This window comes from Larimichthys crocea, chromosome VIII, assembly GCF_000972845.2.
Source record: "Larimichthys crocea isolate SSNF chromosome VIII, L_crocea_2.0, whole genome shotgun sequence".
Lineage (NCBI taxonomy): Eukaryota > Metazoa > Chordata > Actinopteri > Sciaenidae > Larimichthys > Larimichthys crocea.
Genome location: NC_040018.1, coordinates 19,901,220 through 19,927,972, shown reverse-complemented (window position 1 = coordinate 19,927,972; position 26,753 = coordinate 19,901,220). Strand labels below are relative to the sequence as shown.

At 40.0% G+C, this 26,753-nt stretch overlaps 1 protein-coding gene across 1 annotated transcript; it reads right to left on the bottom strand.

Moving 5' to 3' along the window:
* Positions 1-228: 228 nt before the first annotated feature.
* On the bottom strand, positions 229-22,953 carry LOC104919916 (RNA polymerase II elongation factor ELL). The gene is made up of 12 exons (XM_010732080.3): positions 22,735-22,953; positions 22,092-22,139; positions 9,314-9,441; positions 7,946-8,109; positions 5,724-5,974; positions 4,136-4,260; positions 3,600-3,714; positions 2,892-3,375; positions 2,236-2,287; positions 1,617-1,788; positions 1,427-1,471; positions 229-803 (listed from the first exon to the last, which is right to left on the bottom strand). The coding sequence occupies exons 1-12, from the start codon at positions 22,870-22,872 to the stop codon at positions 693-695; spliced, it is 1,833 nt and encodes a 610-aa protein (XP_010730382.3). The 5' UTR covers positions 22,873-22,953; the 3' UTR covers positions 229-692.
* Between the last annotated feature and the right edge of the window lie 3,800 nt (positions 22,954-26,753).

Below are 26,753 nucleotides of genomic sequence, written 5' to 3'. Positions count from 1 at the left end.
TTCCCATCAATGCGGCAACTGCTTCAAACTAGTCTTGCTTGAAGATAAATGCCTGAAACATTAAGGGAAACTTAACTGGGAATAAGAGGAATTATCTCACCCCATTTGCATAATAAGACATGAAGGCTAAATCTGAGATCAAATGACTTGAAATATTTGCTTCTTTTTTTTTGCAAAGGGCTGCTTCAATCAATTATCATAAATAAGATAACTTTGATGTGGAATTGAAAAGTACACTTTTTTTCACGCTGCATATTGAACTTCATAAAAGGGGAAAAGGGAAACTTGCCCGGAGCACGGTTTGACTTAACAAGTGTCAAAAACAAAGTGAATAAGTTAAAGTCACATTTGCTACCTTTTACAAAATGGCATACACTGACACTGGTCTTCACAAGGCTGGCAAAAACTATGAGGGAAACTGTTTTTGCCTTTGCCTTGCACTTTTTACCAAGACATCTCTTTAAAAAATGATAACTTTAAAACAAATTTACAAATACCAGAGATAAATCTGATTTTGATTTATATCACAGGTGGTCACAGCATCTTCCGTGGTCCCAGCAGAAGCAGTCCTTGTTCATCCAAAACCACTTCAAATCACTCTTAATAAAAAACGCTTAACGCTTTGACACCTATGTTATTGATCCAAAGACAGGGGTCCCATATAATAAAAACTCTGATAAGAAGAGCCAATGCTATGAGGAGGTCTGAGAGACGTCATAGTCTATGATGAGCTGTTTGATGTAGGATAGTTTCTCGTGAAGATATTCACAGCGTTTCTTCTCTTCCCGGTAGCCTGGAAACTTCTGTGGAGGGAGGAGAAAGCCTTTGAGGATTTCCACACTTCTTCTTACAAAAGGTTAGTCTCTTTTTCACAACCAAAAGATAAACAGTTTGCCCTCAGCCAAGAGATGGATAATACATGCAGACGAGAAATATGTGTACTGATGATGCAGAGGTGGAAATAAATGGAGCAAAGTGCAGAATCTTTGCAAATGTTAATGTTTAATGACAATGTCTACATATCCTTAGGCACTAGTGTACTATCTGTCTATTACTATCACCACAAAATTAAATAATCAAAAAGCCATACAGTCATAGGTTATTGAGTTATATATTAGTTATTAGTTTAATTAATTGCCCTCTATTTATCTCTCGTTACTTTAATTTTCTTTAAACTCTTGTCCTTCTAGTGCAACTTGAGTTATATTAAAGTCCAGTTATATTTATGCTGTGTACTGTCAGATCAAAAGAAACATTAGCAGCACACTGATGCTGAGAGCAGAGCTGTGTCAGGGTCCAGTTATACCATGCACACAACATTTTTAACCTGCAAAGTTTCTGCTAAAATAAAATACAGGTCTCTTAATATGTTAGATGTGACATGGACAACAACAAAATAATTTAACCTACAAAACATTTGACTTACCTTTCGATACTTGCTGTATTTTTCTAGTATTTGGTCTTCCATTATCTACAGGATATAAAACACAAACGATTAAACTCTAAATATCAACTAAACTGCATAAAATAACACTTTACCATGCATTGTAATTTAGCAATGTGTGCAATGTATCAGATCAGACATCAGATTTATATATACATATATGTGTGTGTACCTTATATTCTCGTGTGCCAGGGGACAAGCTTTTGATCTTGGATCCTAGCTGAACAAACATGTGGGTTATGGTGGCGATGCGAGAGTGGAGGTTTTTATATTCATCATACTCTGCACAGAAATCTGCCTGGTACCTCTGACGTTGCTCCAAATTCATGATGGTGCCATACGTGCTACAAAGAGAAGCACAGAGAAACACTTGGTGTGTTAATGATGTTCTACGGGCTAACATCACAGGCAGTATAATCTAATTTTATCCTTAGGGCTTCTTCTCATGTACTAACTCTTTTCGACACAAGATGGCAGCATAAGGCAGCATTGTCCTGCTGATGCGATACTGTGGTAAAAAATTGTTTCCCGTGGGGGATTCATCACCATGGGATACAATTTTTTACTATTTCAGTAGAACAAAATATGTTTTTTTAAACAATGAAAATGCACAAAAAAAGTAATGTCTGTCTACTATCAAACAAAAACAACCACTGTAAGCTCTATTAGCTAACAAGGATCGTGTCATATCAATCTGTAAGCATATTTTGATAGTCAATATGTGTTCAACAGAAACCATAGCAAGTGATACCACATGAAACAACCACAATATGATTTAAAGACAGACTCACAGCACATAATCCGGCTTCTCCTCAGAGACCACAGCATTTGTGATGTCAGGATCTGGAGTAAAAACAGCAGATAAAAGGAAATGACATTAGAGCCAGTTCAGTCAGTACATTAATCTACACGGCACTTTGTCATCGTCTGAATGTTTTTTCCAATGTGTTTTTGTTTTGTATATGTGCTTGCCCGCCTGAGTGGAGACTAGCTAAGAGCTTGTGGGTATCAGGAGACATGTCAGCTTAGAGACCTAAAGCACGGCTCGATGTTGTTGAGTCAATCAGCCACATAACACAGTGAGGACTCAAGAGAGTGAGCTTAAGGGAGCAAACACAGACATGCTTATGAGATAATACTGTATAAATGCATCAGTGGGCTGTTGGACAATCGGTTGCTCAGAAAGACCTCACATATAATTACCAGTGGTCATCAGCTCAAAGCCTGGGTGGTCAACTTGTTATTTTGTATGCGACTTATGAGGAGAGATAACAGTGTTTTGGAGATAGGCCCTCTGCCATATAGCGGATGTAATACTAAAATAGTCAGAGAGTGATATCTTCAAACTTTCCCAAAGTCACAAGACTGCCATATAGAAGTCGACAAGAAACACTGTGCTAATTTCAGTAGAAGAAACACGATATATCTACATTAAAAAGGGCCTTACTGTCAAGTTTGTCTGTTTTCTGCTTGAGATCAGGACTTGTCTCCAACCATTCGCTGCCCTTGTTGTCTTTTAACCTCTCCCGCTCCTTGTCTTTGTGCTTTTTAGATTTCTTCTTCCTGTGCTGGCTGTTGGCGAGCTGCTGGTGAGCGCAGTCAGAGTCACCCTGCGAGGGTTGGTGGCTGCTTACTTTGGGTTCTTGCTCTCTGCTCTCTGAAACGGGTGTGTCAGAGGTACTAGACAGTTTGTGCATTAAAGGAAAGCTACTGTGCCCCCCTGGTAAGCCATTTCGGTTACCGGTATGGTTACTTGTCTGTTGAAACTCAGTCTTTGTGTGGAAACTAGGGTTGAAGGTAGGAGTTGCAACTTCATGTCCTTTATTGTTCAAGAGTCCGTTTGCTGTGGGTTGCTGTTGCAACCTCTGGTCCACAAGTCTTTGCCTCTTAACAGCTAGCCTTTCTGGTGAGTCAAAAGGCACAGAGCGTTTCTGTGAAAGGAAGAAGAAAAATAGAAAAATCATTTCTTATAACTTTGATCCTACATTTATATTTTATTAGAGAACCACAGAAACAATCAGCAAACTGTCAAACTACAGACAAAATCCTAATATACTAATTTACATACTATAAACCGTACACACAGCTTAATAAAGTAGCTCCAGGTTCAAAACAGATGTTCAAAGTTAAATTAAAAAACAATGTGGCTATTTACCACTGCAGGATTCTTCACTGTGCTGTGATGTGGAGTTGCATCCTCTGAAGTCTTCGGCATCGACACATTTGCTTGAAGATTCCTCGATTGGTGGCTGACATGCGGCTGCAACTTCCTGTTAAACACACGGAAAGATCAAGGCAATTTGCAGATGAGACAAAAATACATAACCACTGAAAGTACTTCTTACTGGCGTCACTGTAAATTTATGTGGATTTAGAGGAGGACTAATACAGACTTGGTGTAGTGTGATAAAGCAGACACAGTGTGTTGATTAGCACCTGTATAAAGATGTGTGTGACTGAGAGAAGAAGATGTGGAGGAGAGAGAAAAAGACGACCTGGAGGCTTGAGTTGGTAAAATAAAGTTTTCAACAACAAGCAACACCAAAAATCATGTTGGACATATTAAAAAGCGAGGAGCCATTTGTGTGAACAGCCCAGGTCACAAAGTAATAGACTGTATCATGAGATTTAATTATCAGTTTGTTGTAACAGCAGAGATGGCTCTTAGTGTGGCTTATGCCTCTGACCCACCTAGCCAGCAGCCTGCTGATCAGCTGCTTCTCCTCCTCGCTGTAGCCTGGCCAGTCCCTCTGCACGTGCTTGTAGAAGTCATCTCTCAGCAGGTAGCTGTTGTCTTTGGGATTCACTTTTGCCACCTAAAATATAATATACCACATGATGTTGCCTCAAACGTCTGATTTAATTCACATTTGAGCACACAGCTTAACTTGTATTTGAATGAAAGTTGACAGCTTCTTTTTTCCCCCCATTGTGGTTGTGGCACAATGATAGATTATTACTTGCCAACTATGCATGGGCCAGTATACATTTTGAAGGTCCAGGTATTTCAACAAAAAATATTCAAAATGCTATCAAACCAAACATTTTTTTTTCACTATAATAAATCATTTTCTTGATTTCATGGATGATAAAATCTTTTAAAAATATAGAGCTTTTATTTTGCCAAGCATCACATTTACTCAAGTTCCAAACTGATAAACTGACCACCATAATTATAGAAACTATCGTTATGAAGTAATAACCAAGACAAGCAGTAACACGGTCAGTCACTGGAGTCCTGGTTTGTGCAGAAAGTGGCACTTTCATATTCTTGAAAATTAAAATCTCTCTTTGTGCAGAGTCTCAGGCTTTAACCTCCTCTCTAATCTCGCCAGACTGCCTTTCTTGGAGGACATCTATCTTTCTGGGGGCCTCCTGACAGAGTGACCCGCCCTACTGCAAACACAATCTCTGCAGAGACAATTACAGCATCGACCTAATTACACACATGCACGCACGGACACAAAAACCTCATGCATGCACACACATCAACAACCACAGGCACACAAGCACACACCCACCCACACACACACACACACACACACACACACACACACACACACAGACCAATGATGACAGTACAAACATCATTTAGGAATTACTCAAAAATGTATACAGGAAAGTCACATAAAGTAAACGTTTCTAAATTAGATAACTAGTTCAATTAAAGCACAGCTGGCCCCTGGTTTCTTTCAGTACATGATTATAGGTTTGCTAGCTGGAACATTAATCTCGACTTTTCAGCTCCTGGGACACATATGCTTTAAAATCACCTTACTCAACCCTGCCAAAATGCAGCTTTTTCTTAGTTTGATGTTTTAAATGCAGACAGTGGTGTGAAGTATGACTAGTTGCTTCTATATTAAGCATAAATGTAGTTCTATGCGTTGTCCTCGAGAACTTTTAAAGCAATGATTTGTTTTTATTGGTGTTAAATGCATTTTACAATGTGTTAATTGCTAACTGCACTATTGTATAGTTTGTATATGTCACTGTTGGGTTTTAACACCCACCAGACAGAAAAGTGTGTATATATATGTGTGTGTGTGTGTGTGTGTATGTGTTTGTGTGCTCGGACATAAACGGACACACTCAAGCAACACAACCGCAGTGTTTACTTTAGATCTGTACAAGAGTGTTTAGGATTGTTAAGTTAGATAAATGTATAAGAGCTATATGTGTAAACCATTTGTGCATGATTATGTGTTGAGTGTGCATACACACACACACACACACACACACACACACACACACACACAGAGACATGATTTCTGCGTACCTCCTCCAATATGGCACCCAGCTCGGCCTTGTCCTTGGGGCCAGCTCTTTCTCTTTCCAGCCACAGCAGCAGCTCTGGTTTCCTGTAGGGTTTGAGGGCTAGCAGGTGGATGATGCGCTCCCTGAAGGGCTTCTGGGTCGGCGTGGCCATGCCACCGTTCCTCCGGTTGTTGACTGCTGTAGACTGCTTATGGAAACCGCTGTCTGATGTAGACAGAGGAGCTGGCCTCTTGTGAAACTTGACACATTTACCTAAAGACACAAAAAGATTTAAGTGATCTCTTGTCATACAGTGTATTGTTGTATGTGTATTTGTTTCCTTACAAATCTGGTAAAAAAAGATACTTTGTGAACATACAAATTGTATAAAATATTTGTTGCTATGCATTTTACCTTCTAAACATGCCTTTAAATATGTTTCAGCGAGTTTAAGGAAATCTAATTAGGAATTTACTGACATTTGGAGAGACTTAATCTCAAGGCATGAAAAATCTGCAACAGGAACTCAGTAAAATGTGTCATGCAAGCGAGTTAAAAGGAGCCAGATTTCACAACTCTCAGCACTGCTTTTACCTCAGCACTGCTTTTACCTCAACATGTGTTCATACTCTCTGCACTGCAATTATTGGAAACATTTATCATTAAAATATCTTCTGCCGACCTTTACCTCTAGATCACATGTACACACAGGCCTGGCCTGCAGCTATTTGTCTTTCGAGGTAAACACCCCATTGATCATTGCTTACATCTCTGCTGCAGACAGATGGGGCATGTTAGAGCAGAGAAAGCCATCTCTCTGCGCTAATCCCATTACAGGTTAATCTGTGCTTTGAAGGTCAGAGTGGGGCAGGAGGTACAGGAAAAGAAGGCTTTCCTTTCAACCACAAAAGTAATGTCCTGGCAAGTGATAATAAGTCTATGAGTTATCATTACTCTACTAGGAGCCATTAATAAAGATAAAAATAATGAAGAGGATTATGTAACAATTATGGTGTGGGACATATGGAGTGTCAGATCCGTGCTGAATAGGTTTTGGCATGCTTTATAATATGCACTGTGTTCATGAGCACCTCCCGAGGCTGAACGGAGAACGTAGAGTGCAATTATTAGATATTTCCCTACGGGTGTATATGTTGCTAAGTCATCTTCACCTGAAGACCTGATGTTACACAATCCACACAGTCTAAATTTGGTCTGAACCACCCGGAGTTTCAACTCCCCTGGAGCTACAGCACTGACACAGGGGTCTAAAATCATGCCAGGAAACAATATTGCATAACCATGGCAAAGGTTGGCGAAGAGAAAAAAGAAGAAAGAAGAAAAGGAGGTAGCTCAGCAGTTCATGTCTCTCATATGATTAATATTTTGTAAGGTATGCTGGATGATTAAGATCTGAGAGTACACACACTCAACCTTGGCCAGCGTCGTTGTTGGAATTTGTTGGAAAAAAAAACCCTGTCAAAATACAAATGTTGTTGCAGCAACAACTTCATCTGTGATTGTATGGTTTCCTGTTCTTCTGCAAAACTCAAGGTTTTGTTTTGCTTTTTTAAATCAAAGTATTATGATACATTTATGAGACGTTTCCATACAAGCTTGTGTAGGAATTTTTATTTTTTTTTCCTGAAACAAACAAAAACATTAGTTACAGCTCCATGAAGCTAATATGTTATCTTTGTAAGCCAAGTTAAAAGAGATAAAAGACAATTAAGCTCTCAGTGAACAGAAAGAACCTGGCTTTGAATCTTTGAATTGGCCTTAAAGACAGATGCAACTGACGTTAACCAACATCAAACTTTCATTTGGCCAAAACTCTTTTCAAAGCCAGATGTGACAGGAGACAGAGTAACCAAGCAGCATCCAAAAGCCAAAAATTTGGTACAAAATAATAAATATAAGAGACGAGGTCTAGCATTTAATCTTATTTGTATAACTAAAAATTCAGCCTGCACATCTGGTTTCATTACACATCAAAATAGGAAAATATCTGGCCTTCAGCTTAAAGCTGTGAACACAGCCATGTTTTCTCATGTGAAGCAAATATTCCTATTACTTTTATAGGTGCTATTATATTTCTATTTTTGTTTTTATATGCCATCGTTGTATCCAATTTACTGATCCCTCTCCAAGCTTAAAGCTGTTCGGCCTCTCCCTTTGAAAATCTGTTGTATCATCCTCTGATCCTCTGGTTATGCTTCACAGACACCTCGAGTCTATTCTTACTTGGATGTGTGGCTCCAGGTTTGATCTCAATGGCGGAACGGCTCCAGCTGTCCTTCTCCACCTGAGACATCCTTTCACGGGTCATCTGGTAGGAGTCATCGGTGGCACACACTGTGATCTTGTCCTGGATGATCCCTTGACCTTCCAGCTGCTCACGGCCGTCACTGCAAAACAAAAACACAGAACCACTGGACCTTGGGGCTTTCTGCAGGCCATACAGTCAACACTGTAAAGACACAGGCCTTTAAGGTAACTTAGAGCAGCATACCAACATTGACTCCATGCAGCATAAAGTGGCTTTGTGGTGGGAGCTGGCTAAGACAGGTCTATGGTTACTGTATGGTATGTCACAGGCTAGATATAGCTCTGCAGCCCGCTACATGTGAGAAAGCCAGATATCCTGGTTCAAAGCAGGATAGAGCCTGTGGAAAACCACCAGGATTAGCTTGGCTCCGGCCAGCACACATCCTTGAAAAACAAGGATCTTTTGGACAAAAGTTTTAAAAAAAATTTAATACATGAACCTGGGCTGCATTAATGCTGAACATAAATCAAGGATTTACTGTGATGCCAAATTCAGCTTTTTCATATTTAAAAAAAAGGCAAAGAAAAAAAGGAGCCTTTTCCCTCGATCCCATTTTTATTTTCACAACACAATTACATACGTGGCCAGAGATCATTTCGCCTCTTTATCCTCCAAATATCAAAACAAATGCGGGGGCAGAGAGCAGGATTTTGCCCTCACACTGTTACACTGTTTCTCTTGGCTCCTGCAGCTAACTGGAACCAGAATGAGTTTCAGTTCAGACCACAGTTAGCCATCTGGCAGCAGGAGGCAGCAACAGAGCATAACCTTGAGTTTCCAAGCATATCCGCTCCATAAACAAGGAATCACAGGTCTCAGTAATGAGAGGGTCAGCCCAGAAATATACAGGAAATTACAATTGCCCCATCCTGTGTACAGCAAGCAGTGAGCTGTCTCTGATGATGCCCAAAGAGACGTGGACAAACTGAGAGGTGAAAGACTGATGAACTACAAAGATGACAAAAGTGACTCGAATCGTGTGAGGTCGCATGTGTCACAACCAGCAGATAGATTTGAAAAATTGGATCTACAATTGTTATGATTGATTAAGCAGATTAAACTTCACTTAATTAATTTTTTGCAATAAATATTGGCCAAAATCATTTGCCAATTCATGTGAAAGAAAAAAAGATTTCATGATTTTTTTTCTTTTCCTTGGATTTGAGACAAAATCTTGAGTCAGGAAAAGAGTTTGGTGTAAATTTGTTAAAAGAAATAAATCAAATATTACTTGGATTGCAAATTGCAAGGGCATATCGTATGTCAAAAGTTTTATACCATACCTTGAAACATATTGATGAATGCAGTCGAAGCTGGCTTGAGGTTGGTCTTTGCTATCGCTGGATAAGTAGAAGGAGAAGACGCGAAGAGCAGAAGGTGACTCTGGTGTGGGAGCTGGGATCTTGATGTACTGTGCAGAAAAACAGAAGAAAAAGTTACATTTTTTAATTAAAAACGTGCATACAAACATAAGCCTTATGCCTATGATGACTGGTAAATTGCATAAGCAAACTAACAACATGCCAAAGTTAAATGCACCAACATATCTAAGTGCAGTTACTCGTATGTCAGGTTTTCATATCTGTTCTTAAATCACTTTTGCCTGTATAAATAGGTTATGAGTACAAGAGAATGGTTGATTGTTTCACAGCCCTTGTATCAGCCAGTTGTTCTGACTTGTCAATGTTATCTTTAGACCTCTTGAGTTCATGCATCTTTTGTTATCTTTTAGACTGTCACCTTATTGTAGGGAAAAGCAATTATCGACTCAGCAAAATTTCAGAGACACACTCTGAGGCCAAATGCATTGTAGCCAAGAACACAGGGCCATCCAACGTCAAGGTCTTTGCAGTCAACATAAATCAATAAAGTTTTTTTTTCATAACTGAGCAGCACATCTGAAAGACAAGACCAAAAGAATAGTTCATCCTATCATAACACTAAAAGTCTTCAAGTGTAATAGTAGTTCCTGGAGGCTGCGTGGAACAAATGCACATTGACAACTTTTTTACAACAACACTTCTACATATAGCTTGGAATTTGTTTTGCTGGTTTATCCTCTTGGGAGCATGATTGACTTAAGAAATTTAATAAAGACCGTTGAGATACCTTGAGTTAACATTTGTGCCATCTGGTGATGAAGTTTACAAAAACTAAAAAGGATCCTCTGGGGAGCATGAATGTGTGATGTGAATTGCAAGGCAATCTGAGAATAAGATTTAGGGGTTTCTAGGGCGGAACGTTTGGAGAAAGTTTGGTCAGATAGTAGCACAAGAGAACAGCAACATTTATTAAGATTGACACCTTGCTGAGGGCCACACAGACTGACCTACCAGCATTTACTATTCTTTACTGTTCTACTCACTGCTATTTGTACCACTTGGAAATACCACTAGAAAGCTACAGGACCACCATATCTCTCACGCTAACATGCCCACAAGGCTTTCTCATGTTAATCCCTGGACATTCAGGCTAGAGTCTGCATTGATGTAAATGGTGAATACAAGTCATCTAAAAGTTTTAACATAAAAAAATATATATAAAAACCTTCTCTTGTTTGTTCATTGAAGACAAGTACTATCTGATTAGAGTGGGAAAATCTTCATCAGAGCACAGAAAGAAAAGTACACGCATGACCTGATCATTGTCACTGGGGAAGATAATGATTGATGTTCTGTAGCTGTAGGATTACAAAGAACTTTGTTTAAGATGAATGAGCAGTGGAGAGATATTCCATTGAAATCAAATTTTAATGCCAGATACGCCTTTAAAAAAGGATTAGGAAACGCTAACGGCAATCCAGAATTTGCACATCTCGTTTTCAGAGCATCTCGGTGCAGTGCACTTGCATGTGTAAATACTATGACTAACACACACACACACGCACACACACACACACACACACACACACAGAAAGGATCTAGAGTGAGACTGTGTGCCGCTCTGTAACTTTAAATAAATCTCCTTGGGTAAACAGTGTTTTTAAGAGTCCGCTCCACTGAGGCGTCCATGAGATCTCATGGCAGACTCAGTGGAGCGCACCAGAGCCAAGGCTGCAACCTCCAGGGCAGACAAATGCACACACGAGACATATAATAACAGATCAGAAGAAATGAGGATCAGAAAAACGTCAGAATCTTCGCTGATTTGACCACTGAAAAACATGTAATTGCATGTTTCTGAAATAATTCTGAAATACTTCATTTCTTCACTCGCATCTTCATTTAGCTTTATGGGAAATTTGCATTACAGCAGCACTGAGTTAAGGAGACATGGAAGAGAGGAAAATGGATACAGGACCTCTCTGCTTACTCCTCGTAAAATATATTGGGTTACACTTATTTACAAAATTCTTCTTGGATACTCACCCCCTCTACTTAAGTCAGTTATTAAAGCCAATATTGGTGGCCAAGTACAATATGCGGTCTTCTCATATCAGAGTTAAGGCCCCTAAATCCAATATATCCTTTGGTCTGTAGTCGTTCCAGTCAGCTGCGGCTAATTGTTGGAATTTTTTAACAGAAGATAAAACTGAATACATTCATCTCAATCCCTTCTAACTTTTAAGGGTGCACTTATGAAGTTTAAATGATACTTGTAAATGTTTTACTTCTGCTTAAAGTGTCTTCTGGCACATCACTGTAAAGACAAAAATCGTTCTTAATGTCTTGAATGGTAAAATAAAAGTTAAATAAAATAAGGAAATAAAGAGAGACTGGCTAGTCAGGAGCTACAAACACAGTCATCACAAGTCTTCTTTGCAGCCTCTTAATTACGGCAGGGAGGGCACCATTTTCACAGCCACCCCATTCTTCACGCTGCAGGCATCTTTTTTTGGGCCAAGAAAGCAGCTTTAAGCGATAAGTTATCGCTGGGGGATTTCCTCTGCTTTCTCCTGTTGTGTCCTTCTGCTCCCACATGGCTCTGGTTTTCTTTTTCAAAGCCACTCAGTCAACCATGTCCAGTTCCTGCTCAGATGTTCCTACCTGTATGTGTACATGCACTGACAGTGTCATCCACAGAAGCTACAGTGGCTGGGCAGTTTTCACTCAAATTTACTGTATACAGTTCAGAGTGTTCGAATATTTTACACATTTAAACTGCACTGGCACCTGGCTGTTGGATATTATGTTCATATGGACAAGAAGCATGTCTTTGTCTTGTTATCTATGAAACTGATGCTTCACGATAAAAACTTTTGAGAGAGACGTGTGAAGTGTCAGAAAGTGACAGGGGAAAAGGTGAGCAGTGAAGTGAAGTCAATCTGGCAGTATATATGTATATACTGTATGTAGTGCAGGTTACAGTTTGTCGGTGAATAGAGGCCGTAACTTCTCAAGACTGAATTACAGTTATCCAGTTCCAGCATTGCTCTGACAATCAGCTCCACATATGTTGGCACCTCTTTTGCTTATGGATGGCCGGCATACTCTTTGAAACCATAAACTGGAGTGGTATTATGTCACTGTTGTGTGTTTCAGTTTAAAAAGGCAAAGGTGGTGTAATGTTTGGCATTTTTTACAGCTCTATAATATTTCACATGCTTCAATGTTGTCTAAAGCTTTTTTTGTTATGCGTGTCCCACTCTTGCACAGTGTGCACAATGATTTCATGGCCAACCAAATTCACAGTTGATTAAAAAGAAAGAAAACAACAACTGTAATGCTCACAGACTAATCTGTGTCCCAATCCCTGAATGTTTACCTTTGCATTGTGAAAAATCAGTAAAAATGGTTTGCCACTTTTTAAAATTCAATTTCTGCTTATTAAGGTAACAAACATTTTAATGAATGCCCACATTCAGCAAGCTGTCCCATTGCTTCTGTGCTGTCTTTTAAAGTCACTTCAGGTGTACCGACGTAAGCATGCAACAAAGCAACACAGACGTTGGATCTATTCTCTTATCAGCCCGCTGCACATGTCTATACACGCAGCCTTTCACCAGAAGAATTCATACAAACTATATACAGCTGAGCTCCAATAGCACTGAGAGATAAAGGCCAGCTTGCATGTAGCATGTTTGACAGAACTTGTGCTCGTCTAGTCTGGGATTATATAATGTTTGCCTGTGTGTAGCCTTACAACGATACACGTTTAAAGCCTCTACAGTAAATTTATACTGGATGTTGTTTGTAAGAGACAGAGGTCAGAAAACATGTTGTGAGAGCTCAGCAAACAGATTATTTCTCACCATGAGACAGTTTTGTTAACATTTCTCAAGATGACATGTACTTAATGACCACTTAGCTATATCCATTAACTAAATAATAATAAAGTTTAAACCCTTGTTATTTCAACAACCGGTGTGGTGATACAAATAAAGATGGTGATATGTACACAAATGTCACAGTGTAACTCCTTTCACATCCTCGTCAGTCTGAGCCATCTTAAACCTACAAACCTGTTCAAGCAATCTCCCTCCTCCTCCGATTGTGAAACTTTGAATTCATTGTGAAACCAGAGAAACAGCTGGTAGCCAGAGCATCATAAACCTACACCTTCAAACTTCAGCTGTAGACTGAGGTTTGATTTATACATAAACGCACATTTTTGATCCATTGAATGTAATTATTATGCTCTATGAGCATCTTTTTTCTCCATTCTGTCCTGTGAAATAAAAACAATATCAACAAACATCGGTTGATAAAATTGGCCTACTGAAAGCTGATAATTGGCCCTGCTCTACTGATGATCAATTAATCCTTTCAAATAACTACATATAATGTGAAAAGTGGCGCTCGTAGTGAAATATCACCACAATGTTATTATGCAAACATCTAAAGTAAGTAACATACCTATTAAACATCAGCATGTTAGCACTGTGAACTTGTGTACCCTTACAGAGCTGCTGGTGTGGCTTTAGACTGTTTCGGTGGTTCAGTGTCACTGATCTAATCAATGTTTTGTTTTCAACCAAAAAGGTCTAGACAGCCACAGTACACTAACCAGCACACAGACACACAAACAAAACTGTGGAGCATTTACTAACTAAAGAGAGATGGTGGACACTACGACAGCTAAACTTGAATGAAAATCTAACTTGTATTTGTTGGGTGAACTCGAGCACGACCCCAAATGAAAGCTAATGTTGCTTGATGGATACAGGTCACTAAAAGGTTTGTTAATGTTGTGTTTAATTCAGGTTTTAGTCATTTATAAAGCATAATGTCAAACATTCACTCATTTCAGCTACTCAAATTTGAGAATTCCTCTTTTTTAGTTTTGTTATTTTAAACTGAATATCTCTGGATTTTGGACTGTTGGTCAGACAAAACAACCTGATACGAAGGGGTCAAATTTCAAATTTCACATCATCAATAATAATAATGATAATAATGATAATAATAACATTAGTTTGAGTGATCATTGGTTGCATCTCTAATTCCCATAACAAAACAACACAGCATATCATGAAAGGGAACGAGGCTAAGGTCCGTTTGGCTGTTGTAGCCTACGGAGAAAGTTGAATTTAATGGTTCACTGTACACTTGGCAGATGCTGCTCACAGGGATTACTGCAAACAGTGCAGAACGATGGTGTTTTGAAAAACACTTACAGTGAAATCCGACTTTCACGTTAAGCAAGATAAACATTTCCTGGGAAGTATTAGGACAGAAGAAAGGTCCAGATTTGGAGTATCAAATCAAATCAAATCGGATTTTATTTGTATTGCCCAAAGTCACAAAGTACATTTGTCTCGGAGGGCTTTACAATCTGTACAGGGAGTGACACCCTCTGTCCTTAGACCCTCGGTTCGAGTGAGGAAAAACTTGCCCACAAAAACCCTTTAACAGGGAAAAAAGGTGGAAGACACCTCAGGAAGAGCCACAGAGGAGGGATCCCTCTCCCAGGATGGACAGACGTGCAATGGATGTCACGTGTACAAAATAAATCAACACAAACATACTGTACAATTACCAACACAAACATACTGTACAATTACAATGAATGATAAAATGACAATGACTTACAATGAATGATAAAATGAAGAACAGTAGCAGTGACAGAGGTAGAGAGACACAGATGCACAGCAGCAGCAAATCATTAACTAACTATAAACTGTAATGGAGATATGGTAGCAATAATGACAGTAGTAATATGTGCCATTCCCTCTCTCTCTCACACAATTTTCCTGTCCATCTTCAGCAGCTACTATCTAATAAAGGCTTTAAAAGCCCGGAAAGTAAGTTTTTGAAAAAACAAAAAAACAATAACCTTGAAATCCTCTCTTAAGTTTTATCTGAAAGTTGTTTTTTTTTTTGGCAGCATTAGTTTTTATCAGTGCTGGAAGAAAAAACTTTTTGGAAAATGCCTGAAAAGCTGCAGAAGAAAAACACTTCTAGGTCAAGATTAAATGATTTTTGAAACAAAGCCTGTGCCAAGCAGTCGGTGACTAGATCATCAGGCCACGTTTCCTCCAATCTTCCTGCACAGTAACAACAATTAATAATTTATGGACTCTGTGTTCATTGGGTTGAGCTGGGTGCTGTCACAAGATTCCACCTATTGCAAATGCCCAGTCATGCAGTGCACCCAGGAGCCCACACTGGCATTTATCCTGTGATGGCTGCTCGTATGACCTCCATGGGCAGACTTCTAGACCCCCGCTGTGCAAACTACAACAAGCACTCTCGTTCCCAGCCGCTGGAGCTCACACCAAAGCCTGATGCATTCTCCCGAGAGGCACACATGGCAATTCAAAGCCAAAGAGGCACTCTTACAAAAGGACATGGCACTTAAAGAATTCAACTGACCATGAATAATTAAATATTTATTGTCTTCCTTTTCAAGTAAAATATTCAGGGAATCTGTGGGTTGCTTCTCATCTTGAATGAAGCAAAACTTGAGCAACAAAAAAAAAGCATAAATAGGTTACCAAGGTTGTTGAATAGGTTTGCTAGCAAGGGTCCATGCTTGAAAAATTAATGTGATAAAAATGGCCCTACACTTGGGAGTGACTTATGACCTCATTAATGCTCAGTGACCCCCAGAGGCCAAAAGGCAAAGAGGTGATCCTGAAAGGAGCTTGAATCCAACAAGTGTTTCAACATATAATTTGTTCTATTAAAACAAACGATGGCTCCTGATGCCTGCTAACTTCACATATTCACCCCTGGACAAGCCAGTTTTATCCCTGAACTTGCCTATGACTCTCCACCTTCTTATTCTGATTAATGCAGCTTGGACAGTTCGGGTTGTTCTGTCTTTTTAATAATTCCCTTTATATCAAGACTTCCTTATTATTTTTTTTACTCTGCTATAATGTCAGCCAGCTTGTCTTTTTCCTTTGTCTCCTTGAATCTCTCTCGAAGGCTTTAACTCTTGGCATACGCCTGTGTGTCCATCTGTTTTCTCCATCCGCAAGCTTCACTTCACAACACTTTTTAGCTTCAATAAAGTTGTTCCCGTTCATCTGACAGACTTCTTTCAAGTTTGAGAATTTCTCTCAACATCGGCTCCTTAAAGAAAAGGAAATTTATCTTAAGCCTTATTTTATATGCAGATGTTGGTGGCGCGCACACTCACGCACACACACACAAATCAAGCAAATCACATCGCAGTAATCAAGGTGTCATTTGTCCCAAACAAACAGGAGTAACCAAGCTTACAGGGGAGAGATGTCCATCAATCAAACACAGTCAGTCCTGTGAAGAGACCTAATTAAGTGAGAACACCTGTGAATGTTCACCACTTTATACAGCATCCACAGAGGCAAACACAAACAGAATCATACTGCCATCAAGAAAAACCTTCTGTACAGTTGAACGTCATTTTCGGAACCTCTGTTTCTCTTTATACTGACTGTGAACTAGACCCTCCCTCCAATTCACACACCATTGAATTAGCACAAACATCCAAACCCTTACGCCTCAAACATTTTTGGTCATGATCTCTCGCTATATTCATTGTGTTTGAAAAACAAACAAACCAAAAAAAAAAAAAAAACAGGAACAAATGTGAAGAAATTTAAACTTTTCACCCACCTGCTTACGTAAGATAAGACAGCAGCGGTAGCAGTTTAAAGTTTAGTGACCCATTACTCTCATTTGTTCTTGGGGGTTTTCAGCTGAATGGCACCGAAACCAGAAATACAAGTATGTACAATGATATCTGTGATTGCATGTGTTTACACTTAATTCTGCACCCGCATGTTTGCACAACCATCCGAACGTAATGCAAATCAGTTGGTGTTTGTTATTAATGAAGGTGGAGCCTCACTCTGAACTCGTATACATTTATATATCTTCTGACCAATTTTTAATTAATTGTTTTTCTTTTTTTATTATTCTATTATTTGGTTATCACTCTTTTATGGACACACAAGCTTGTTGCGTCAACCTTTGACCTTAGGAAATAACTTTCATTGGTTTGTTTTCACATGACTACTCCACTGACCTGCATCAGATTTGAAACTTTCACCCTAATTCTTGCCAAGTAACACCAGAAAACAAACACAAAAAAAAAATCAGCAGCTGAAGTTCTGACACAATAAAAGTCACGACTGTCAGTATATGTGGCGACACACACATCTTGATGGGTCAACTCTGAACTGTCATAAATGTCTCGACGCGCCAAAGTCGCAGGACGGGGAGAGGCTCATTTCCCTCGCTTTATCAAACTATAAAGTTGATTGAACAAAAACTGTGAGAGACTGCTGTTGGTGCACAGGGCTTATGTTTCCTGCTAGCTTTTGGTTGAATGTGGGGTCTGGGTGTAGATCTCATGCAGGCTATTGTTTCCACATCCTCTGCAGCCTGAGTAATGGCCTTCTGAAAACAGGCTGTCTTTTGTTCTGGCCTCCTCGGCTCCAGAGTGGGATGCCATGGCACTGCTTCCCCTTTCTGGTTGATAGGAGGAGAGGGAGGAGGTGCAGGAGGAGGAGGAGGAGGAGGAGGAGGGGGTGAAACCTGTCGCCACCACCGCTGACTGTTATCAGCAGGAGGCAAGTCACTCTGGGCAGAGTGCTAATGCAAACACTGTATGTGTGTGTGTGTGTGTCTGTGTTAATCCAGTGTGAGCAGAGAGAGGCTCAGCTCCAACTCCTCTCACTTACTGCCACTCATAAGGCTGAAGAGGTAAGGCTAAAGTCTAACTATCAGCCAAACATCTCCGCCACAGACTTAAAGACACACACATGCACTCAAGTCAGCCAGCCAGCCACCACCCTCGTCCTCACCACACTTCAGTAAACACTACTTCTCATCATCTCATCGCAAACAAAAGAGCCGAATCGTTCCCAGGGCCACACGTTGACACATGCCATTTAAGATGAGTCCCCTCCACAATGGAGGACAGCGATGCAAAACACAATGTGTGTCTGTGTATCTGGCTGAGTGGAAGAACAAGAGACCGTGGGGAGAGGTACATACAAAGACAGAGAGTAGACATTTTGCGTGTTCTTGCATGTGGTTATGATCCCTCAGTCAGTCAGTCAATGACTGGAGCTGTGAGACGTCTTCTCTAGTGAAGCTCCACATGCTGGCAGTGGGTGATTAATGTGGTTGCCTTGAGTGGGAGACAGTGCATGTAATCAGGCCCCAGCCTGTAATCACCTTCTTCTCCTTTTCATTTGCAATATCACAGAGGGACAGTGCTGCTGCCAGAGCTGTGAGCTCCAGTATTGGTGGAGAGGAGGTTGGGTATTAAGGAGGAGGGAGTATAGGAAAGGTGCTGTGCCACAAGCATCCCCCGAGGATTTCCCCTCCAATGCCAAGAACGATACGTCTCTGGCAGGTGCCTGAGGGCCAAACTGTCAACTTCAACAAATTGTGGGTCGGTGTCTCTGACAAAAGCCCCTCCTTCTACCCCTCCAAGCTAGGTGGGATCTCCCACAGAACATTATGTTTCCACACATGCAGGGCCATACCATGACACGTGTGTGTGTGTGTGTTTGCGTGCGTGTGTGTGTGTGTGTGTTGGGGGCTGGGGGGGGGCAAGCAGCCTTTTATGCCTCATTACCTTATGGTGTGGATTTTCACATGAGGGAATTAGACAGGCCACGTTCCTCAGCAAGCCAAGATGTGTTTCATATCTCCAAGCTGCTTAATCGGACAGAGAGCACATTTTCCCGCTGCTGCTGCTGGATCTCAGAGGGCTGCTTGTCTTCATCGCGCACACACACGCATTCGCTAAATAAATATGTAATCCGGTCGGTGCACAAGATTTTCATTCTTGGCTTTTTAGGGGGGGGGGGGGGGGTAAAGCTATAACCGCCAGTGTTTAAAACATAATCCCTGAACAATCTCCCCTTTGTAGGCACGGAAAACAACACACATGTGTTGACAGACAGGTGACAGAACATACCGAAGATATACTGAAATGCACTTTTGCAAGGTGAAAGTATGGTCACGTACTTAATTGCCCTACATTTTCCCCCGTGTGCAGTTAAGTACCTTTTAATTTTACGTTTCAAGATGATTTATGCACAAATTAAGAGTGCATTTTCAGAGTGGAGTCATTTAGATAATCGGCCAGTTTACAGTCTACTGCCATGGAAGTAACACAGTAAAATCTACAAGTCTAGACTTGGTTGCACATGGTTATATAACTAAATGCTTATGATAGAAGATGTTTACAGTGTTCTCCATTTGAGTCCCCACTCCATTAGAGCCACAGCAGGGAGGTTTCCATCAGGTTGGGCAAAAACAAACCCTCAGGGCAGGCCACAACACATCTGGACCGACTGTACGCAATTCATTTTGGGTGATCCAAAGAGAGTGACAACACACAGGCTGCATTCCCCCACTCATTGTTATTCAAATCAGAGGAGACAACACACAATCAGAGGGGGACTCTGGGGATCTTAGTAGAGTATAGTCAGCCAAAACACACACACTCACAGACAAAAAAGCCTGCAACCAAACACACAGATATACATAGAAAAGCAAGTAATAGAAAAGCAAAGGCGGACCAACCAAACAAACACACACACCACACACACACACACACACGCGGACCAACCAAACAAACACACACACCACACACACACACACACACAGTCCTCAGGGGATCCACTCTGGTCCTGCCAGGATAAAGACTGCTGCACAATGGGCAGAGGGGGCAGGACAGGAAAAAAGGGAGGTGGGACATGAATAAATCATGCCTTTAGGCCACACAGGACACAGCATAAACACACACACACATAAAAAAAAAAAAAACAACCACCCACACCCACCCAAAGAGCAAACAAATGCAAATATTTAACACATGAAAACACATGCATATTCGCACAGTAAGCAATATATCACACACCACTTCAGCATACAAGGTGTGTTCTCGCGCTTTCATTAAACACGTAGAGAGAAAAAGTAGAACTCCAACCTGGGAACGGGAACAAGGAAATTAGCAGGCCAGAGTTCGTGTCATCTGCCTGAAGCTATTACTGCAGCAAAAGTGTGCCAGCATTACACACACACACACACACTCACACATATGAAAACACACATTCATGAACGTGTGAGTCAGGCAGACATGGAAAGCTAATGCAAACTGAAGTCATGATGCTTCACGCTGTAATCAAGAGCATTACAGCTCCTGTAATTACCTCTAAACATTAATTTGGCTAATAACTTTAGCTCTCAGTGGCACATACAGGGAGGGGTGTGAAAGTCTCTGCAATCCCTCGGCCAGCACAATAACAGCAGAGGTCCAAAGATGGACTGCGATGGTGTAGTTTCTCAGATAAAATGTGCCTGAATCCAATCATACGTTTTATGGCTAACTACTTCACGGCACAAACTCAGTCACACAGCTTAGTGTGTGAGCTGTGAAGCTGTGGATTGGATTTGCAGCTTTTCTTCTAATTTAATACCACACATATTCCTGTTAATGCCTTGGAGCCACTGTTGGGAGTTGCAGTTGAGACAAAAACAGTGCCAGATAAAAAAAACCCAAGCAGCTGACCACCTGACCCCTAACCTCCAACACTTGACCCCAGGCAGGAGAAAACAGCTTCTTGTGCCGACTCTGGAGTATCGAGACAGGAAAACAGTTTGGAAACTTTACAGAAACTGCTAGTAAAGACAGGCAGGAAGTAAAAACAAATGAATATGACAGCCTTCAATCCCTCAAAGGAAGGAAAAAAAGATGGAGGCTTTTTTCTGCTTCAAATGCAACACTACTTCTTTAAAAATGTACCTCAGCTTAAGTAGAAGCAACACACACTCCAACGCCATTGCACACTTACAGGTTCCATCCAGTCTGTTAACCACACAAGCCCCCTTACAAAACTCACCACCACTCAGCTCATCCTGTCACGGCAGGAAGGGGGTTTTAACTCTTTCCAAGCAGCCCGTGCAATTAGACTGAAAAGTAAAGTATTCCCCAAGGACACAACTGCTCCAGACTTTAGTCAAAACACACATGGTTCATGCTGCATTTCTCAGATTGTGGTTCAGTTACAAAAGCGCAAGAGTTTTACTGACGTCTTAGTGTCTAAGTGTATTACATACAGCGAGTACACACCCACACATATCTCGCATTAAGTGTATTTATGGTGTACGAGGCTAATCTCTGTCACTGAAGGCTCCTCATTTGACTTATGATAACTCCTCTCCCCCCACTGCTGACTCCGGCCAGCTCTGAGAGTGTGTGTGTGTGTGCGCACACTTCTCCCTCCCAGCCTCCATCCCTCCCCTCTAGTCCTTTTCCCAGCGCCGCTCACTGACCTAACAAAGCCTCTCCACAGTCACCAGCCTGACCCAGTAACCTGCATGCCTCCTATCTGCTGGAGACGACCAGCTAAGCTCCCATCTGAGCCGCAGTACGGCTGGGACGTGAGTCAACAGCAATGTGTGATGAACAAAAGCTTCTCTGTAGTTGGAGAAGAAGTTACTTGGCGTACGTTCTTGCTTTAAAAAAGAAAAGAAGAAAAATCACTGTGATATCTTTCCTGCTTAATAAAACCACTGTTTTGTCACCGCATAGGTTGGTCCAACCTTTTAAGCAACTGAGCATTGTGCTTTTTTAAACACACAAGGGCTTTACATTTGCAACTTTATCTGCTTCTTTTTTTATTATTTGATTAGACTCACAGCAAGATTACACTTAACTGTAACTTACCCCTTGGTTTCCTTTGAAACAAATCGATGGTTCGCTTGGTAAAGATCCCTGAGGTGAGAGAAAGACAGAAAGAATAACATTTAGTACATATTTACACATACAACAGGGAGCTCTTTAATATAAATGGGTCCAGCAAACATGCTGCAATGTGTTTAAATGTTAGTTAAAGACAATAATCAATAATGCCTGTGTGCTGCTAATTATGAGACAAACTAGTCTACTTTTCAATCAGATAACTAGGCAGACTGCCACTCAGCTTTACTTTAAAGCACAAGGAAGGTTTCCCAGCAAACAGCTGACGGGCTCGTCTTTCCCGACAATCACAGGGTTCAGCCCTGGTATGCTATGCAGCCATGGAGCCAGGAGATGCAGGAGTAACGCACTTTAGAAGTAACTGTAGACTAGTTTGATCGACTCTCATTTATTTAAATGAGTTATCTATAATACACAAACACGCACTATATGTTATTTTAAAAATATAATATGAGCCACAAAAAACTATTTTAAATAGCAGGATAGTCATTTAACAAAGCGCACCGGTATTTAAAAAATAAAAAGCTCAGGCGACAACTTTGACAATTCATCTCCAGACACACACAAACACACACACACACACACACACACACGTACGAGGAGTGGGTACCTTGAGGTTTTGGTAAGCCTCCAGCGCTCTGATAGCCGTGTCCGTGAGCTTGACATGGTACAGCGTCCTGTTGGAGCTGTTTTTGTTATTTTTTCCACAGGAGAGCCCATAGTGGTGCTCCTGGCTGAGCGAAGCCATCGCTGGCTTTTCTCTCTGCCCCGCAATTAAAGCAGCTTTCCTCTCTCAGCTCAACACTCTCCCTGATACGTCACGGCGCAGGCGGAGCCACGCTGACAACAACACTGTGAGAGCACACACTGTGTCTCTGCATGACATTTACTCTGATTACTGTCAGAGCCTGTAATTCTCTCATACTTTTGTCTTCATCTTCTTGACATTTGTTTCTTGGTTTGTTCAAAGAAATGTATTTTATAGGATATACAGCCGGGCAACTTTCTTAGACACACTTGCACATAAATTCAGGAAGCTTATAGTGTTTCACTTTTTGTTGACACTGTCAACAATTATATATATATATATATATATATATATATATATATATATTATATATATATATATAATTATATATATATTATATATATATATAATATATATAAATATGTTGAATCAGTCAAATCATTCTGACTCTGTTTTACTTTCAACCTATCTCAGTGTGTCCAGGTCAGATCTGCTGTTTGTCTTTGATACTACTAGTATGAGTATTCAGAGACTGAAATTTTCAAATGTGTTCTGCCACCTTGAATGTGTTGAATGAATTTTATCTATCTATCTATCTATCTATCTATCTATCTATCTATCTATCTATCTATCTATCTATCTATCTATCTATCTATCTATCTATCTATCTATCTGCACCCACTAAGGTCTCAATAATGAACACAAGTATAATCATTACCTCTCTGACAGTGTCAACAAAAACGGAAACTATATAATGTAGAATTTAAGGCAGAGTTGTTGCATTGGTTCACATTAGATTGTACACGTGTACTCTATGAAGAGGTACACCAGTTTTTATTTATAAAACAATATGGTCATGTGTCATGTGAGAAGGCTCACTCATGATGACTGATGATTGACTGTCACCCTCTGTGGCGTGTTTTAGCATCTTTCAGCTCATTGTTTTGGTTTTACAGTCATAACTGGTTACTTTACATGCCCGACACCACAACAACACCACACACAAAACTAGTAACAAGCTGGTGAATATAGTGGAGCTTAGTGGGGAGCATGGCAGTAGTAACAGCAATGGTGTCAATTGGTTTACATGATGTAAAACAGTGATACATCCAAACAAAAATGTGGAAAGTCAAAAAGAGCCACGTGATTAAAGTTTTATCCTTATTCAAGTGAGTGAAAGGAAGTTAGTGGCTCAGCCAAAGCATATGCGGAAGATCCAAGTAATTAAATGCTGGGAAATCGAATTTTTTTGGCTTCATGCACCACTGAGGAGCTTCAAAAAGAATGAATTGAGCACCGCCTTCATTTTCCGAAAGTCATTCTCAGTGAGTCCATCCAGGGCAACACATGACACACATTTCAGATTAAACTGTTTCTGTCACTGCATTGCTTATTTCTTGCCTCAAATATTTTATATATATAATAATATAATATTTTATTGTACCATTTAACTGTATACGAGAAAGTCTGAGACAATGCAGACAGCCACATTTTCCTCTGTGAAAATTAAGTCAAAACCAGTTCACAGTACATCAATCACCAGCTTCACACTTTTGTCCAAATATTTCTGATTCCAAAAAACAAACAAAAAAACAAGACGGCAACGACAGCTTTATTTTGTGTGGTTTCCCATTATGTTGGTTATTAATGACCTAGAAATGAGATTTAACAATTAGCTATCTTTCTCCATTATGACCACACCTTTATGTGACAATGCACAAGTCCTACTGACCCATTTTGGGTGAACTAAATATGCAAAATGAGTCATACGCATTGTTGTCATTGCTGATAACACAAGATGTTTTTTTCTTTGATGGGCTGCTTTAGAAAAAAAGAATTGAGGCATAAAATGAAGAGTATATCTCAAAGTACCACTGTCACTGGTCAAATGAATCTCCTTGTGCAAAATCTGAAAAATATCCAGATTACAATGCATGTATATGCAAGCATGGTGAGAAATGTGTCATCTCATTGTACAAACAGTCAACCATGTCAGGAAAAACCTAACCTAACAAGCTGATTAACATTTTTTGGTTTAGCAATGGATGTTACATGTGCCAACGATAATACATTTAATAAACACATTTAGTGTTCATGCATTATTAACTTAAAGAGCATTGACATTATTTATCACAATGTATTGTAAAAAAAAAAAAATATTGGAAGTTTCTTGGTAATTTTAAGGGTGTTCAGTTCATCAAATTCTTTTACGCTGATAGGCCACACTTTTTGTAAAAACATCACAAAATGCTGGTTTTTAGGGAAAACAAAGACCCCATTAACACCCAGTATTAACAGTGCTAAAAGTTATAACAGAGTTTTCTAATTGCCCTGTAGTGATCTCCAAATGTCAAAGGTCAACGTTTACATTTATTATGTCATTACCAGCCAAGAAGTGCGTTCTGAATGTATACTCGTATAAACTGCTTCACTATATCACAAGACACTCAACAAGCAATGAATGCATTGTCTGTCTAATTGCACATATTTTAGGCTTATGAGAGCAGTATGATCGTAATTATCTAAATAATTAAATTCAATCAGATTGAAATTATGTGACTATTTGAATAACTAAAAAAATTCTTTGATACCAATTTTAGCTTTTTTTAATCAAATTTCTACTTTCTGGTGAATGTCATGAGTTCACTCAAAAATAAATTAAAACAGGAAACAAGTGATGATCACAATGTGGGTCAGTTTGTAAGTAATCCTTGACAAGTAAGACGCTAATCATCTGTTAATGGGCTTAGTTATCGACATTTTTGACAGCCTGTCCAACTTTCCTTTTTCTTGCTGTTTGATCCAGTGATCCAACAGCTGAAGCAGATACTGAAGTCACTGCTGTGTAAATCTGTCTTGTCTGACGTGTTAAATTTATGTGTCTCTCAGCCACGAAAATATGACTAAGCTGAATGACAGCAGATCTAAGCAACTTAAGTGTTTGCATAAGTGAGAGAAAGCACACAGGTGATGATGAAGGCTGGCAAAGCAGATGAGTCTGACAAGTAAGCCTATTTAGTTAAATTGCTAAGCTACTCCCTGAATGAAAGTACATACAGGGTGGGGGGAGGGGACACCCGAGGTCAACAGAGAACAGGTGGTGCTGAATCTTCATGTCCTGCACTTCCATGAATCTGAGATTTAGAAAAACCCTGCATCTCTCTGATCACCACATAACTCAAAAATCAAACAAACCTTGTATTCTAAATGAATATATATATAATTTAGCTCTGGTGATGACTACATACTGTGTAAAAGTACTTAAAAACAAGTAGTGCGGTCCCCCACCCACTGAAGCATGTAGGTTTGAAGCTGCTCTTTCAACAACCAAGCAGTGGGAGATTAACCCATTTCAGCCCCTCCCTCGTCTTTACCTGGCTCGTCTGTCTCATCCACTCATTGTCTGTGGTTTGCCATCTGCTGCATGGGAAACTACTAATGCACACCGACCCCCTGGGAGTGACGTTTAACACCTGAGGTCAATGACTCTGAGGACACCTGCGACTGGTAAAAAGCAGTTTGTTCACACTGTGCTATTGTCCTTCATGTCTCTTATATCTTTAATGCTGAGCGGTGGTGTGTTTAGAAACAACTTAAAGTTAAATAATGCAGATTAAAACACAGCCTTTATGAAGATAATATGATGGAAAATGTCCATACATGAGTACTGAAAGATATCAGATGTTCAATAAAATGTGGAGAACTACCAACACATATTGCCTGCATTAGGTTATGTATGTGAATGATGAAACACCTTGAAGAACATATAAAGTTTCACAACATACAGAGCCATCTTTAATGTAGTCGGTGTAAAGCCACCTATTGTTACTCAGTATGTTGAGGCTACATATTTTTTACTTTTATCCCTAAATCTTCTCCCA

Excerpts from the sequence above, each read along its gene's own strand:
- LOC104919916 (XM_010732080.3), bottom strand. The coding sequence starts at position 22,872 with ATGGCTTCGCTCAGCCAGGAGCACCACTATGGGCTCTCCTGTGGAAAA. Across the intron at positions 8,110-9,313 it reads ATTCATCAATATGTTTCAAG|TGACGGCCGTGAGCAGCTGG; the intron begins GTATGGTATAAA and ends TTTGTTTTGCAG. Across the intron at positions 4,261-5,723 it reads TGGGTGCCATATTGGAGGAG|GTGGCAAAAGTGAATCCCAA; the intron begins GTACGCAGAAAT and ends ATTATATTTTAG.